Source organism: Leguminivora glycinivorella, chromosome 5 (genome assembly GCF_023078275.1).
Source record: "Leguminivora glycinivorella isolate SPB_JAAS2020 chromosome 5, LegGlyc_1.1, whole genome shotgun sequence".
Lineage (NCBI taxonomy): Eukaryota > Metazoa > Arthropoda > Insecta > Lepidoptera > Tortricidae > Leguminivora > Leguminivora glycinivorella.
Window position 1 is genome coordinate 12,661,963 of NC_062975.1, and position 14,650 is coordinate 12,676,612.

At 36.0% G+C, this 14,650-nt stretch overlaps 2 protein-coding genes across 4 annotated transcripts in view; one reads left to right on the plus strand and one right to left on the minus strand.

The window, feature by feature from the left end:
* The window catches only part of LOC125226516 (synapsin), a 148,690-nt gene that overhangs the window by 33,497 nt on the left and 100,543 nt on the right, over positions 1–14,650 (plus strand). Inside the window, exons 6-8 of the mRNA XM_048130499.1 lie at positions 5,976–6,061; positions 7,146–7,272; positions 9,052–9,156. Coding sequence (XP_047986456.1) covers positions 5,976–6,061; positions 7,146–7,272; positions 9,052–9,156 — 318 coding nt within the window. The remainder of the gene's footprint in view (positions 1–5,975; positions 6,062–7,145; positions 7,273–9,051; positions 9,157–14,650) is intronic.
* Positions 9,778–14,650, minus strand: part of LOC125226035 (metalloproteinase inhibitor 3) — a 56,709-nt gene continuing 51,836 nt past the window's right edge. For all 3 annotated transcript variants that reach the window (XM_048129859.1, XM_048129860.1, XM_048129861.1), the window contains 3 exons: positions 13,371–13,492; positions 11,506–11,630; positions 9,778–10,428 (listed from right to left, as the gene is read on the minus strand). In XM_048129859.1, coding sequence (XP_047985816.1) covers positions 10,371–10,428; positions 11,506–11,630; positions 13,371–13,492 — 305 coding nt within the window. In that variant the 3' untranslated portion in view covers positions 9,778–10,370. The remainder of the gene's footprint in view (positions 10,429–11,505; positions 11,631–13,370; positions 13,493–14,650) is intronic.

Genomic DNA, 14,650 nt, shown 5'->3' on the forward strand with positions numbered 1-14,650 from the left:
TTTATGTTTTTCTGTGCTATGCTGATACATTTCTTCAATATTTTTGAGTACTTGGTATATTCTGTTTTACTTTGGTCTGTCTTGGTTTTATAGTATTTAAGCATAAGCCTTCTTTTATTTTTTGTACTTATTTTTAGCCCTCTACTAATCCATTTCAGTTTTGAATTTGTATATACCTTTAAGTTCACAACAGGAAAACACAGATCATAAAAAAGACATAGGTCGTCATGAAATTTGTCAAAGCTATAATGAATGTCTGCTGTTTCGTATACTTCAGAGAATGACAGACTTTTTAAACAATCTTTAAATTTTGAAATGTTTTCACTACTATAGTCTCTTTTCGCAATTTCTATAGGCTTAAAATTTTTACGAATGGGCTTATTAGTTACACTAAAGGATAACATTTGAGCTGTGTCATGATCAGAGAGGCCAAGTGGTAAAACTGTACCAGTGGCATTTTTTATATTGCTATAGATGTGATCAATACAGTTTTTGCCTCTTGTAGGTTCAGTAATATGGCATTTGAGGTCAAGGTTAGATACTAAGTTTTGAAGGTACGTAGTGCATTTATTCGGTTTCATTAAATTTATATTAAAGTCGCCAGCTAGAACAATTTTGTGTTTGCTATATTTATTTGAAACTATATGTAGTAAGGATTCAAACTTACTGAAGAAAGTACTCATATCAGAAGAAGGTGATCTGTATATACAAATTAGTAATAAATTTATAGCGGATATTTTTATGGCACAGCATTCAAATACATTTGATTCGCTTAATTGATTAATAGGTTTAACAACTTTAAAGTCAGTGCCCTTTCTTGTAAGAATACATACTCCCCCCCGTTTAGTTTTCCTACTAAAGTTGCTAGCTAATTCAAAGCCATCGATTATAACATTTTTCTCCTCACCTCTTCTTATAAACGTTTCTGTTAGGCAGATTACATCTAATTCAGTACCTGATTCCGATATTTCTGACAACACTATTTCGAGTTGATCCTTTTTTGCAAGAACGCTGGCTATATTTTGGTGCAGGATCCTATACGTATAATTGTACTTTTTATGAGCTTTAAAATTAACGTTATTTATGTCAGGAACGAAAAAATGTTGCAGGCTCTTCTTCTGTTTGTGTAATGTCAATGATATCATTACATGTTTGATAAGGTATTTTAAGAATGGTCGTCAAAAGATCTAATAAGTCATTGTATATTGTAATAAATGCCTGACGATTTACATTACCAAAACGAGAATACATGTAGCCATCATATGATAAATTCAAATTTGAGTCCAATAAGTAGGTATAGTTATGTGTCAAGTTATCTTTATATAAAATGTCATTGAATATTTCTACACGTTTGTTGAATAAATTAGAAAAAGTTGAAATCCTGAACGTAGGCAAACAAATAATGATATTAGTATGTTGGACTATAGCAAGCTGTTCTCTTATATACTGCACCAACTTATAGTAATCCACACTATTTTGAAAGTCTTTGTCCCCGATATAAAATATGCAGAAATCGGATAAGGTAAAATCTTGCAGCTTACTAGGAAGGTTATGAAAAAGTTCACGTGTCCCTGCTCCTGGTGTTAGATAAACACACACGTTTTCAGCAGGAAATGTCTGTTGTTTTTTTTTTAGCATAAAATTTGATTGGTTGCTAATTACACATAGTTTTGAATATTTTAATGGTACGACCTTATCCATTATAGAAGACCTTTGGTTATCACTTTGCATTACATCAAAATGGGGCATTTCGGACCGATTTTCGTCATAGGCGTTATTAAGATCGTTGTAATGTAGGTGATCATTTCTTTTTGTTATGCTCTCTATTCGATTAGCGATGTTTATGATTTCCTTCTCTACAGTTTTCATTAGGTTTTCTAAATCATTTTTTTTAAGTTGCATCATGAAAAGATGTTTTTTACAGTCTGTTTTTTTGTCAGCATCATGACCGGAGTGAGGGGAGGATGGCGTTGACGAGGCATTCATTAACAGGGAGTGCCTCTGCTTTTTTTTCTTAACATCTGTCTTAGTTTTAGTTTCTGCCGTTGTGGAATAGCATAGGGATTGTAGTACTTTAGTTTCCCTAGATAGCTGGTCTACTTTCCTATGAAGCTCGTTATTTTCGATGATTTTATTTTCGAGTTCACTTTCTGTACTTGCAAGTACAATTTCAAGAGTAGTTATTTTTTCGTAAAGTTCATGAGTACTTGCACATGAACAAGCCTCACGAGTCAGACCGTCCACGCTCTTGCATAACTTGGCAGTCGGTGACAAAGATTCAGTCGATGACTCGAGTAGCTCGTTGAGAGTTGTATTAGTAGTGTCCGTAATCGACGATCCATTTGGAGAGTTGGGTGATGTTGGTTGAATATCTTTATTTACAAGTGGTTCGTCTATGCTCGACTTCTGTGACGGCGATGACGACGACAACATGGTAATTTTATCTGGAGTTTTATTGTTGTTGACTAATGGCGCCTGATAGTCCAGTGACGAATTGATATCTTCTGTAGGCAAGCAACTGTCTCCTTCATGCAGTATTCTGGAAGTAGTATTATTATTATTCTGTTCAGAATCGTGTGAGTCATTTGTACCCTGTATATCGGTATTAACATTTGAACGAGGGCTACAGTTGGATTCATTTAATGTTTTGTTATTGATGTCTATTTTATCAGGGGATTCCCGGCGCTCATCTAGTCTATCTTGACAGCCAGGTGTTTGAGGAGACGTCAATGGTTCTCTTGTTTTTTCATTTGACACTACTTCAGGGAATGCTTTTTGTGTAAGTAAGTCACTTTGATTTTTCCCACTAGTCCCAGGTAGTGGGGAAGTGGTAGTGGTAATTGCATCATTTTTCGATAATACACATATTCGGCATTTCCACTGTTTCCTGGTTTCGAGTGTTCTTAACCGGTGCAATTTTTCAGAAACACCAGCACAGTCATATTCATACCGTTTCTTGCAAGTAGAACACGCAATAGTGTTTTTTGAGTCTACCGTAGATTTACATTTGAAGCAGACTACCATATTTGACATATTTCGGCTGGTTGTAGTTGTTTTGGTAAGCTTTTTAGATTGCATTATGATTTTGTTGTATTTAACTACTTTTGCAAAAATCGCGAAGTTTCACGGTTTCGGAACGCACCCTTTTTGTCCTGGTCACACAACTTAACTGGAAGAGATCCCTTAAAGGGATAAGTTCGCCTTTGTACTTATAATAAGCTCTTTTTCCTGTGTGTTGTATTATTTTCTGGTACAATAAAGTGTTTTACTACTACTACTACTACAACTTGGATATGTATTAATTAGTACTATAAGGCCAAGAGTCCCAAATGAAACAAAATTGTCTTTATTTATATTGCAATATTAATCGTGTGATGACAAAATAATTTAAACAACAATTCCAGTCAAAAGCTATAATGGAAAGTAAGCGAAACGAGAAATTTGATAGAGGGTTTATGCGACGAGCTTCCATCGCAACTACGAAACTGAATAAATTGTTCATTCAAATTATCCAGCGTGTGAACAAACACCTGCGGTGACTAGTGTGATATTGTTTCATTCGACAAAACAAAACTAATAACAAAGTATTTAGAACTTTTTATGATTGTCTGGAAAAAAAAATTTTTTATTTAATTGCTATTCTTTAGAATGAAAGTTTTCTTTGCTAATTTTATTTAACCCATTTTAGAAAATACTATACGTTTTTATAGTACACAAAAGTATAATAAACACAATATACGAGTAGTATGACTTCTATGAAAAATAAAAACTATAATACCTACATTATCTATTTAAAAAAACGACGCAGCAATAGCAGATTTGGCTTACAAAACAATATTTAGTATAAACTGTGTATATTTTTATTACCTAACTACGATATGTATTCGGGCATACCACATGAATATAATTAATAGCTATTTTTACACTTTTCTTTACTTTTGTACATACAACTTGGCGCAGTCGGTAGGATAAGAACTTACTCTCTAAACTCACCTCCGATTTTTCACACATTAATAGTTATAACGGCTTAATGTAACATTCCTATAAACGAATAAAATAAATAAATTTACGTATAACGCCGTGGCTTGCGTGGGCGACGGTCGCGCGATGGTCGCGCGACGGCGATGCGACGCATACGAAATCAAACCTTATCGATATGGAAGTATGAGACGCGACGGCGACGGTCGTGCGACGGTCGTGCGACGGTCGCGCGACCGTCGCCCACGCAAGACACGGCGTAATAGTTATTTGTTATACAAGGGGGCAATACAAGTTGTGTTATACAAGTTGTATTTTAACGCCGAGTGTGAGTGAAAGGATTCTATAGTTGAACCAAGAGCGAAGCGAGTGGTTTGAGAATAAAATCCTGAACTTGCGAGTTTTTTAACACATGAAAAGTAAAATACATTTGCACCCGAGTGTAACACAAAACTTTTCCCCTCACTATAGCGAGGAAACTACAACGCAAAAAATGCGTTGATCACTGCTTCCAGTAGTTCCACAGGTGGTAAATTATCTTTATTACTAGATTCACCTACTTTTATCAGTTTTAAAGTAGTTAATTTGACTTTATTCAAGGTCAAATTACTTTACCCACTAGTGGATAAAATGCGTTTTTACCCTCTGGTATTAAAGGACAAAACACGTGTTTCCGAGCTAGTGAGGGGAAAATTTAGGATCTTCAAGTAATACAAAATAAAATTATCAAGACACTGTTCCACTACGATTTCCTTACATCCACTAAAAAAATATGTGCAGAAACTAAAATTCTATCTCTTAATCAAATATATAACTTTAATACTTGTTTATTAATAAGAAAAATAATTAAAAAAGAGATTCACTGTGAAACAGTTTTTTCACTAACAGAGAAAAAGGACGCTGTAGACTTCGCAACGCAGACCATTTAGTAGTACAGTTTCCCCGCACAAAAAATTATGGCACCAAAAATATAAAATTTGAGGGAGCACGATTATATAATAAGATACCTAATAATATAAAAGAATCTCAGACCGTGAAAATTTTTAAAACTAACCTAAAAACATATGTTCTAAATAACATCTCTATAATCCAAACCTAAATGCGGCCCTGGCGAGCTGCCGATCGAGCGCGCTTATCAGTATCCAGTGCAGTTGTACAGCGGTGCGCATATGAATTATTTTATGTTAACTTATTTCTACCTACTATGTGATTTATTTTATTATTTTGCAATTGATAATCGTTATACTTAGGAATATTTACTAAGTTTATTAACATACAATATTAATGTAAAGTAAATAGAATTGTCGCCCACGGGTGCAAACTAGCAATTTATAAATATATTAATTTGATGCATGTATCTCATTAAGTGAAATGTAAATTTCTTTTGAGATTAATAAAATTCTTTAACCACAAATTTATTTGTAAGATTGACTATGGCAATTAACTTGATATAAATCAAATAGTGTAGACTCGCTATGTGATAACCATTTTATTAGTTATTAAAGGAATTTGTGAGCTGCCATTCAAATTAATGATATTACAGCGAACTTACTTATCTATACTATGTGGGTATATATGTAACATGTATAGTCGCCAACAACTATTCCATCTAATAAGTATCTACCTTCTAATAAAACAAACTAGGTGCAGAATATACTTATTCAGTGTGCAGAATATAATGGTTGTCTATAATGAGGGCCGATAATGAGATTACGTATGCATGATTTCAATAAGCCATCACAGTATGTTATTTATCTCAATTTCATTTTATTTAAGTAAATGTGTATTTTAGTTTCTATATTTGACTTAAAAAATGGCTCTAACGATGTCAGCATCTTTGAGTAATAAACATTTGTATAGTATCAATGAGGCATACATATTTGTGTAACAATTCAAATTCAAGCACATAACAATGGATGTGTTAAAAATAAATATAAATATGTTAAAACAGGCATCGTTATGAAATGAGTTATAAATATGCAATTTCTATCCGACAGGAGCTGTCGGTGACAGCCAATTCCGACGGGGCCAACGTGTCAATGGCCGTGTACCGCGGCGGCACCAAAGTTACGCGATGCTTCAAGTAAGTTTTTATAAATAAATAAAAAAAATATATAAAAAAAATATGGGGGACACCTTACACCGATCAACTTAGCCCCAAACTAAGCAAAGCTTGTACTATGGGTGCTAATCGACGATATATATACTTAAATAGATAAATACATACTTATATACATAGAAAACATCCATGACTTGGGAACAAAATCTGTGCTCATCACACAAATAAATGACCTTACCGGGATTCGAACCCGGGACCGCGACTTAGCAGGCAGGGTCACTACCGACTGAGCCAGACCGGTCCGGTATATTTATAAAGTAGTGGGAAATTACTCAATACTTCATTATACACATTTTAAATATAAGTCAACATTATTCATGAACTTGGTTTATATTATAATGTAGGTGTGCTCTAATTTTGGTGTAATTTTTGACCAAAAATTTCAAAAGTCAGCGTGTGATAACATTTCGACTGAATTTTTTCGTTTGATACGCGCTCGTTTAGTTGTAGGTATAGACTAAACGATTTTCTCGCACTCGTTCAAAGCGGTGTTACCGATACCAAAGACATATGTAACTCCGTATAGACAGATAAAGTCTAAGAAAAAAACGTACACAGTACCATACAGAAAAAGGTACGGTGGCCTAGATGGCATTACACCTTTGGGTACGCTCAGCTAGATGGCGCTAATATTAATATTTGACATTTTAAAACATATCAAGCTAAGAATATGGCCAAATTGTCAAAACTGAGGTTCAAAAATTTTAAGCCTGTGTCAAGAGATGGCAGTCTATGCACTGTGATTACACGTTTTACTTCGACAGTAACTCTCTATAATACTCGATCCTCTTTGCCGATACTGAAGTCCTGACACTATTTTAGTACCCGTAAGGCACGTCCTTACCAACTAACTAACTAATGGTTCTGCGATCCAAAGAGAATCTTGGCCTACAAAACGAGAGCACGCCACCTCTTATGTTCCGCCCTTACTTTATTAGATAATTTATTTTGAAATATACAATTCCGAATATAAATTGCGTTTGGGTCGTGGATTAAATAATTTTTAATGTATATTTTGAACCTAATAAAATAAATATGTCTGTAACAGACCGGAGTTTGTGTTGGTGCGGCAAAACGTGCGTGACGCCGGCGCCGACAACCGCGCGCTGCTGGTTGGACTCAAGTTCGGAGGAGTGCCCTCCATCAACAGCCTCAACTCCATCTACCACTTCCAGGTAAGTATCTGCGCCTGTGATCAGCTGACCTGCCCCACTTACTCTTTGATTAATAGGTTCGAGCGCTCAAGACGTATTTCGATGTACACTTGCATATTCTAAATATCCCTACTATGTATTAGTACAACTGTTTAATTACTACCTCTCCTACTGGTACTATTATTACAAATATAAAAGTTTCTGTCTGTCTGTTTGTTTGTCTCTATGTTGTATAATTTTGAAGAGATAAAAATATTGTACTGAATGTCGTACCGACTATAGAAAAAGTAAGAGCAAATCTATTAGCATGGTATGGACATGTAATGAGAAGGGATGAAAGTCATGTTCATGTGACGAGAAAGGTATTCCGAATGAATGTGGAAGGAGGTAACGGGTGAGGAAAATCGAAGAAGAGGTGGATAGACTGTGTAAGACATGATATAAAACTAAGGCAAGTTAATGATGAGATGACGGGTAAAAGAGACGTATGGAAGAAGAAAACATGCTGCGCCGACCCCAAGTGACTGGCATAAGGCACTGGTCCCACCGCGAGCTAGTAAGCTGCACTCCCGTGCAAATAAAAGAGACACGGCTATATTGATAGCTCACCGCTGGGCGAGTAACTATAAACATCGCCGTGTCTCTTTTATTTACGCGGGAGTGTTTATCTTTTGTTCGTTTTTATAGCCGATAGCTCATAGCTTACTAGCTTGCAGTGGGACCAGTGCCTATGGGCAAGTGAATGATGACGGTATCGTAAAATTGCAACAATGGTGGCTTGTATGGCAGGCGTCTGTAGGTTACTGCAACCACTTACTATCATCTGACTTGCTTATTGATTTTATTCCACCGACGTGATTTTTTTGAATCAGCAGTTCTCAAAAAGTTTGTACAAAAATTAAAAAAAAGTTAAATTTGTTTTTATTATTCTTATTTTGTTACCAAGATTTTTTTGATGAATTGAGATTTTAGTAATTTTTATTTCGTCATTAAGATTCTCTAGTATCTATATTTTCTTAATTATAATTTATAACAATTATCCTGCATACATATCTTACGAAAGTCGACTTATATTACTAAATATTGGTAACAAAATAGGATCAATTAAAATTTGCTGACGTGGCTATGTACAAACTTTTTGAGAACTGCTGGAATAATTTATTTCAAAGCAAACATGGTGCATGTTTCATTGTAATATTTATGAAGTAAAGAATTCTTATTTTGGAAGAAGGAAAATTTGAAGTTCAAATTCAAACCGCGAGTAACACTGTAGCCGTCTTGTCTAACAAAGTTGCAGATAGTGCTGAAATAAAATGCAACCATTTGCCGTGGAATGTCGGAAATGTGTAACGAACACCCCGAATTTCTTGTACATAAATTTTGAGTCAGACTTCTATTTTATTGTGGCTGCCTGTGAAGTTTGTAACTGTGTTTGTTACGAATTAGTTCACAAAAATCAAATAGCTCTTTTCCTACTCTATTTTTAAATTCAGAACATAAAAAACTGACGTAAATGATATGTGGTTTCATCGATCAATCTACTTGTACATACAATATCTAAATGCTATGGATAAACTGTCTGACTGACTGCCAGACCGGTCTGTCAGTTATTCATCGCTGTGACTTTTCACTTTTTACTTTTGGCAGGGTGTTACCGGTTTGGGAATTAATAGTCAAAAGGCCCTTAAGGGCATTATTCCCTCACAAGAGTAGATTTCTACCGAAAGAAAGCGAAAAAATAAATTAATCAACAAAGATTTGCAACCAAAGCACGATGCTTACAAACCGTTTCGCCACCAGGACCGTCCGTGGGTATTCGGTCACCTGCTGCAGCTGCAACGACGCCTGGGCCGCGAGAACTTCCCTCTCATTGAGCAGACCTACTACCACAGCCACACCGACATGGTAAGTCATCTTTTACTTAGCAGGAGTTTCAAAACGATCCAGCGCATCGCTCGCTTACTTGGCGCGTTGACCCGAAATGAGTTTTGACCTCCAACCAAAAGCACATCACCAGTGATCGTACCAGCTTTCACTGGCGCCAAGCTCACGGAGACCTAACTCCACTTTATCCGCCCAACGTGGCGATATTTCGGGTCACCGACAGGAACTAGCGCTTGGCTTTAGGAAAAAATACTGAAATTCAATTACGAATCGAATAATTTCGGTGTGCTTTACTGACAAACATTTTTATTTGTAATGTACCTTTTTTATACGATACGACTAGCTGTTTTTAGCTTTGCGCCTATGAATTCTTTACTCGTGTCCGATTTTCCTGCGATGTACCACATGGTAGCGGTACTTAGTGAGAATCTAGATACACTTCTTATATAAATTATACTTATTACGCCTTAATTTGGAGATGCTTGGAATTAACATTTTTTATATCCAAGCCTGTTGCCTGTGGGTGGCATCTCTGCTTAGGATTTAATCGGATTATAAACTCCCTTGATACGTAATAGAGGGCTTCTTTGCTATTAAAATCTTCTCAGGCGTTTTATTTTTAAAATAAAATTTCAGTTTTCTTAAAATTCTTTATTTAAAACCTAACAATATCACTATGATTTGTTAATTTACAATCATTAGCTTAGAAATAAATAATATCTTTAAAAATAGCCTTACTTACACCTACACTAATTCTTGTTTTGTAATACAAAACAACTGAGGCGTTTTACTCAAAGCGAAAAATAAGACGGATTGAAGGAATTCACAAATGCGAGTACCACCTGAAGCTTTCTTTCACAAGTTTCATGATGTTTCATTTATAAAAATAATTACTTATATTGAAGTACTCTCTAAGGCTTTATTAGAAACTATTGACTTTTCCCAGAAGTTTTGAAAGGATATGGTTTCGATTGAACTTATTTAATCCTTCAAGGATTTAATTTTTACGTTGACAGCATGCGGGTTGAGTTGTTAATAGACGTAGGTACAAATAGTCAAAATGATTTTAACACGTTACTAGTTATAGCTGCTTCTAGGTAGGTTGGTAGTTATAGAAAATATTAGTCAGTAATTAAATAATCTTATCTTACAGTAGGCAACAATATAGAAGTGTAACATTTGTTTTCCATGACTTGTATTAACGGTAGGCTAACGTTACTCAACATAAAAGCGAATCAAGTCATGGTGCCGTTAAAATGTTGCTTCTGGAGGCATCTCGTGAGAGCCGGGGCCCTGAAACAAAAAAAAACAGATTATTGATTGACGGTCTGAAAACATCATACTTTACCCCGCGGAAAAAGCTACATGAATTATGGAACATCTCTTTGAAGGTTTAGGCGAGAAATATTATTAAAACATGTGGTCCGGACGTTCACAGATGTCTTTTTCTCTTCGTGATACACTATTTTTTATCAGATGTTTTCGTTTATAAACCGTGACATTTGGCAAAAATCCGTGAAGAATATTTCGTGCCGCGATAAAATCAGCATTAAATATTCATGGAGACATATTATGCCGCGCGTCCGACACAGAGAAAGTAAAGCCTGCTGATTTATACCCTCCAAGGGAATATTTGTGTATGTTACAAGTACATTCGTAGGTATGTACATTAGGTACCTACGCGTACTTTATTTACTTACAGTCAAGTGCAAAAATACGTATCGATTTTATCCGCTCAAAAATATGTACCGAGACCTTATTCCGCCGACATAAAGTGCTATGGGACATATTTTTGATAAGTTGTACGCACCCATATTTTTACACTTGACTGTACAAGGGTTGACCGCCACTGGCCACTCGGTCAACTCAAACGCCTTTCTAGTATCCCACCTAGAGCCAGGTGGAAATGTCTTGACACTATTGAGTCTGTAGTTTGTTGTAGATATTATTAAATGATAAAAATCTAAGTTTTAGATGTTGGCAGAATTCCAAAAACTATTAGCTTGTTATAAATTATCTGCCTGGTGTAATGGCACTGTTGTTGACAGTAGTAGAGACAGCTCAATTCGGTACTCCTGAAATATTCGAAATTTATGTCGTTCTTGAAAATAAACCGATCAAGTGGCATGCGAATTGTGCATCAAATCAACCATTAAAATATTACGTCCGATATTTTGTGTTTTATCTCAACTCTACAAGTAGGAGTGACCAAACTCCTGAAGTAAATCTATGTTATGCATCTATAAATAGGAAGAGGAGCGCATTGTTGTTGGCGGTTGTGGAGACAAACTTAAGGACACTCAAAACCCAAGTTATCCGTGTTGGACAAGAAAACATTCGTGTTTTGGACGGGAAGTAGTCGCGTATTACCTGGTCCAATGGCACTGCTGCTGGCGATTGTGGAGACAGATGCCGTGTCGTTCGTAGCACTCGTCGTTGCGCATGAAGCAGGTGTTGGGTGAGTTCGACCGCCATGCCCTGCCGTTTGCCTTCACCTGGAACACCACACAGATATATAAATAAATACATTGTAGGAGAGGACATCTTACACACATCGACCTAGCCCCAAAATAAGCATAGCTTGTAAAAATAAAGCCAGATTCATGGAACAAATTACTGGTTCGCACTTTTAAAACTTAACATGTTACTCTGTTTCTATACATTCGTCGTGTATTATATTACTAATGTATGAACAGTGTAAAACTGGCGTGTATTTCCTTATGGGGGCATATAATAATTTTCTCGTCCCTGTAACACTTAAACTACGTAATAAATGCACCTAATCATTGGGATGCCTGTGGTGTTGCTATAAAATTCTATGTGTAGGTACAGCAGAAGTAGTCAAGCGGTTTATTTACTGTTTAAGAAATGCCCAATATTGAAAAAAGAAATACAATAGAGTAATCATTAAAACTCGTATCGAACTTGAAGTTAAACATAAACTGATCTGGCCCCTTCTGCGACGCGAAACGCCACCGAAACGCCGCAGAAATGTAGTCTGGCTCTGTCGCGCCAATACGCAAGAGTGATAGAGATAGATAGCTACGAAAGAGGTATTATCGTGAGCGTTTCGTGAGCGATTGTGCATTCGGCTACGCACACAGGTAGCTCGCAAATGATGCATCGAGTCACTAATTAAATTAGGTATTTTTACTGTAACTAATCCGGTAATTGGCATTTTGTCGTAAAATCATGTGTGAAATTATTATCGTATAAAATCGAATTTCGGAGAATCTGTTGCCGTAATTATTACCTAAGTAATACATTTTAAGACCTTCATGCGCCATAATAAGACACTTACCTGTAACAGTTATTTATTAAGAGGAATAAAAGACTTTCGAACAGTGCTTTACGTTTCCTTTTGTGCAATAAAATTTGATTACCCTCTTCTTAATTAAAACGTACGAATATGTTCACCGAAAGCCTTACTTTTAGTAGTAAAACAAAACTGATTTTATGTCTCTGTCTAAATAAATTTATACCTAATTGTACAAATTGTGTTTTCGCGATTACTTATTGTACATGTACAAATAAGAAAAACACTAGTGATCAAGGCCCGTAGAGGTCTCAGGATACCTATTTATTAGTTACTGTAGAGGTCAATAAGTCAGACTAACCACAGTGCTACGCGACAGCTGTGACCTTTTGCAAATTTATGGGTGACATGCTCTAGCTTATAATTAAGTCAGGTTTTGGTAGTTGTGAATTATTTTTATATCGTCACTACTTTGAAAAAATCTCGTATCTCACATTGCTTCTCAAAGTTAAAACGCAGTAAGTCTATATGCCTTCCATACATAAGTTTTTCATTGACAGAAAAAACACACAAGTTTTTGTTAGTAGTGACGATATGTTATCAACATAAGTTTTTTGAGAGGATACGGTATGACGTTTTTCATGAAAAGAGTATGCAGTTTTTAAATTATACAAAAGCGATCGTACTCCGTACCTGATACGCAACTTACAGTCTTCCATAAGGGTACCTACCAAACGGTTTTACAAGCTTTCACGGTCTGTCAAAAGATTTATTAAGAGCCCTTACATCATTTCCTTCTAATCGTGTTCATACAGAAATGGCTAATTAAACCCTCTCATACAACTAGATGTCATCACTAAATATTATAGGTTCTTACACAGATTGCATGTATGAGTCCCACGGTAAGCTCAAGAAGGCTTTTGTTGTTGGAAACCTGATTAACAAAGTCATGAGGTCCATTTAAGAGTGCTATTGGTACCTTGCACGTGCAACCCTGCTTGTAAAGCTGGCGGAACCCTTTCCGCTGGCGCGGGGTCACCTCGCGCCATTTGTTCACGTACTCGCATAAGTTCACGTGTGCCTGGAGGTGGGTCACGTGACCTGGAATTAAGAACAATTTATTTAGCGCCTTCGACTTCGTTTAAAGGAAATCTTCTTTTATTTTGTTTGCTAGACAAAAGGTTCGAAAATAAATAATCCATACCAATATTATAAATGGGAAAGTCTGTGTGTCTGTTTGTTTGTCCGTCTTTCTAAGCAAAATCGAGCGACGATTTGACGTGATTTTTTAAGTGGAGATAGTTGAACGGATGGTGAGTGACATAGGTCTACTTTTGTCTCTTTCTAATCCCTCACTTCCCTAAAAGGTTAAATTTATGGAGCATTCCGCAATTTTAGAATTTAACGCGAGCGAAGTCGCGCGCAAAAGCTAGTAGTAAGATAAAGTTAAACAAAATAAAATAAATATGACTTTTGAAATGCATTCAAAAGGTTAGACACACAACATGGCGCCGCATGTCGATAAAAACAATAATGGTTTTGCAGACCTGTTACTCGTAATATATGACCGCTATAATGACCACATGTCCTGTATCCATTATCCATGTCAAGGCGCGTTACGCAACTACGTCTTAACTGAATAACATTGGATTAACCTTTCAAAACCTAAAAGCACAGTGTAGTCTCAGAGGACTTAGGCTAAATTGTGAAAGTTTCACGATTAATTCAGGCGTTATGGATAAACTTGCAAGTTCCAGAATCTTTATCTTTAGATTATACTGGAGCCGTGATATTTTCTTTGACGTGGGTTCACCAATAACTTCTACTATTAGGAATAATAAATAAAGCTTAGGTACTCAACCTTTGGAAACATTGAAAACTCACTCGGAGTTTTCTTGATATTTCATATCCGTAGCAAATCTTTATCTCTGCTCTTCTTTATAATTGTTTTGTATAAATATAGTTTATTACGAGTATAAGATACACGAAGATATAAAATAAAATAAATAGATAAATATTATAGGACGATCTTACACAGATTGACTGAGTCCCACGGTAAGCTCAAGAAGGCTTGTGTTGTGGGTACTCAGGCAGCGATATATATATAATATACAAATACTTATATACATAGAAAACATCCATGACCCAAGAACAAATATCTGTGCTCATTACACAAATAAATGCCCTTACCGGGATTCGAACCCGGGACCGCGGCTTAGCAGGCAGGGTCACTAACCACTAGACAGGACCGGTCGTCAT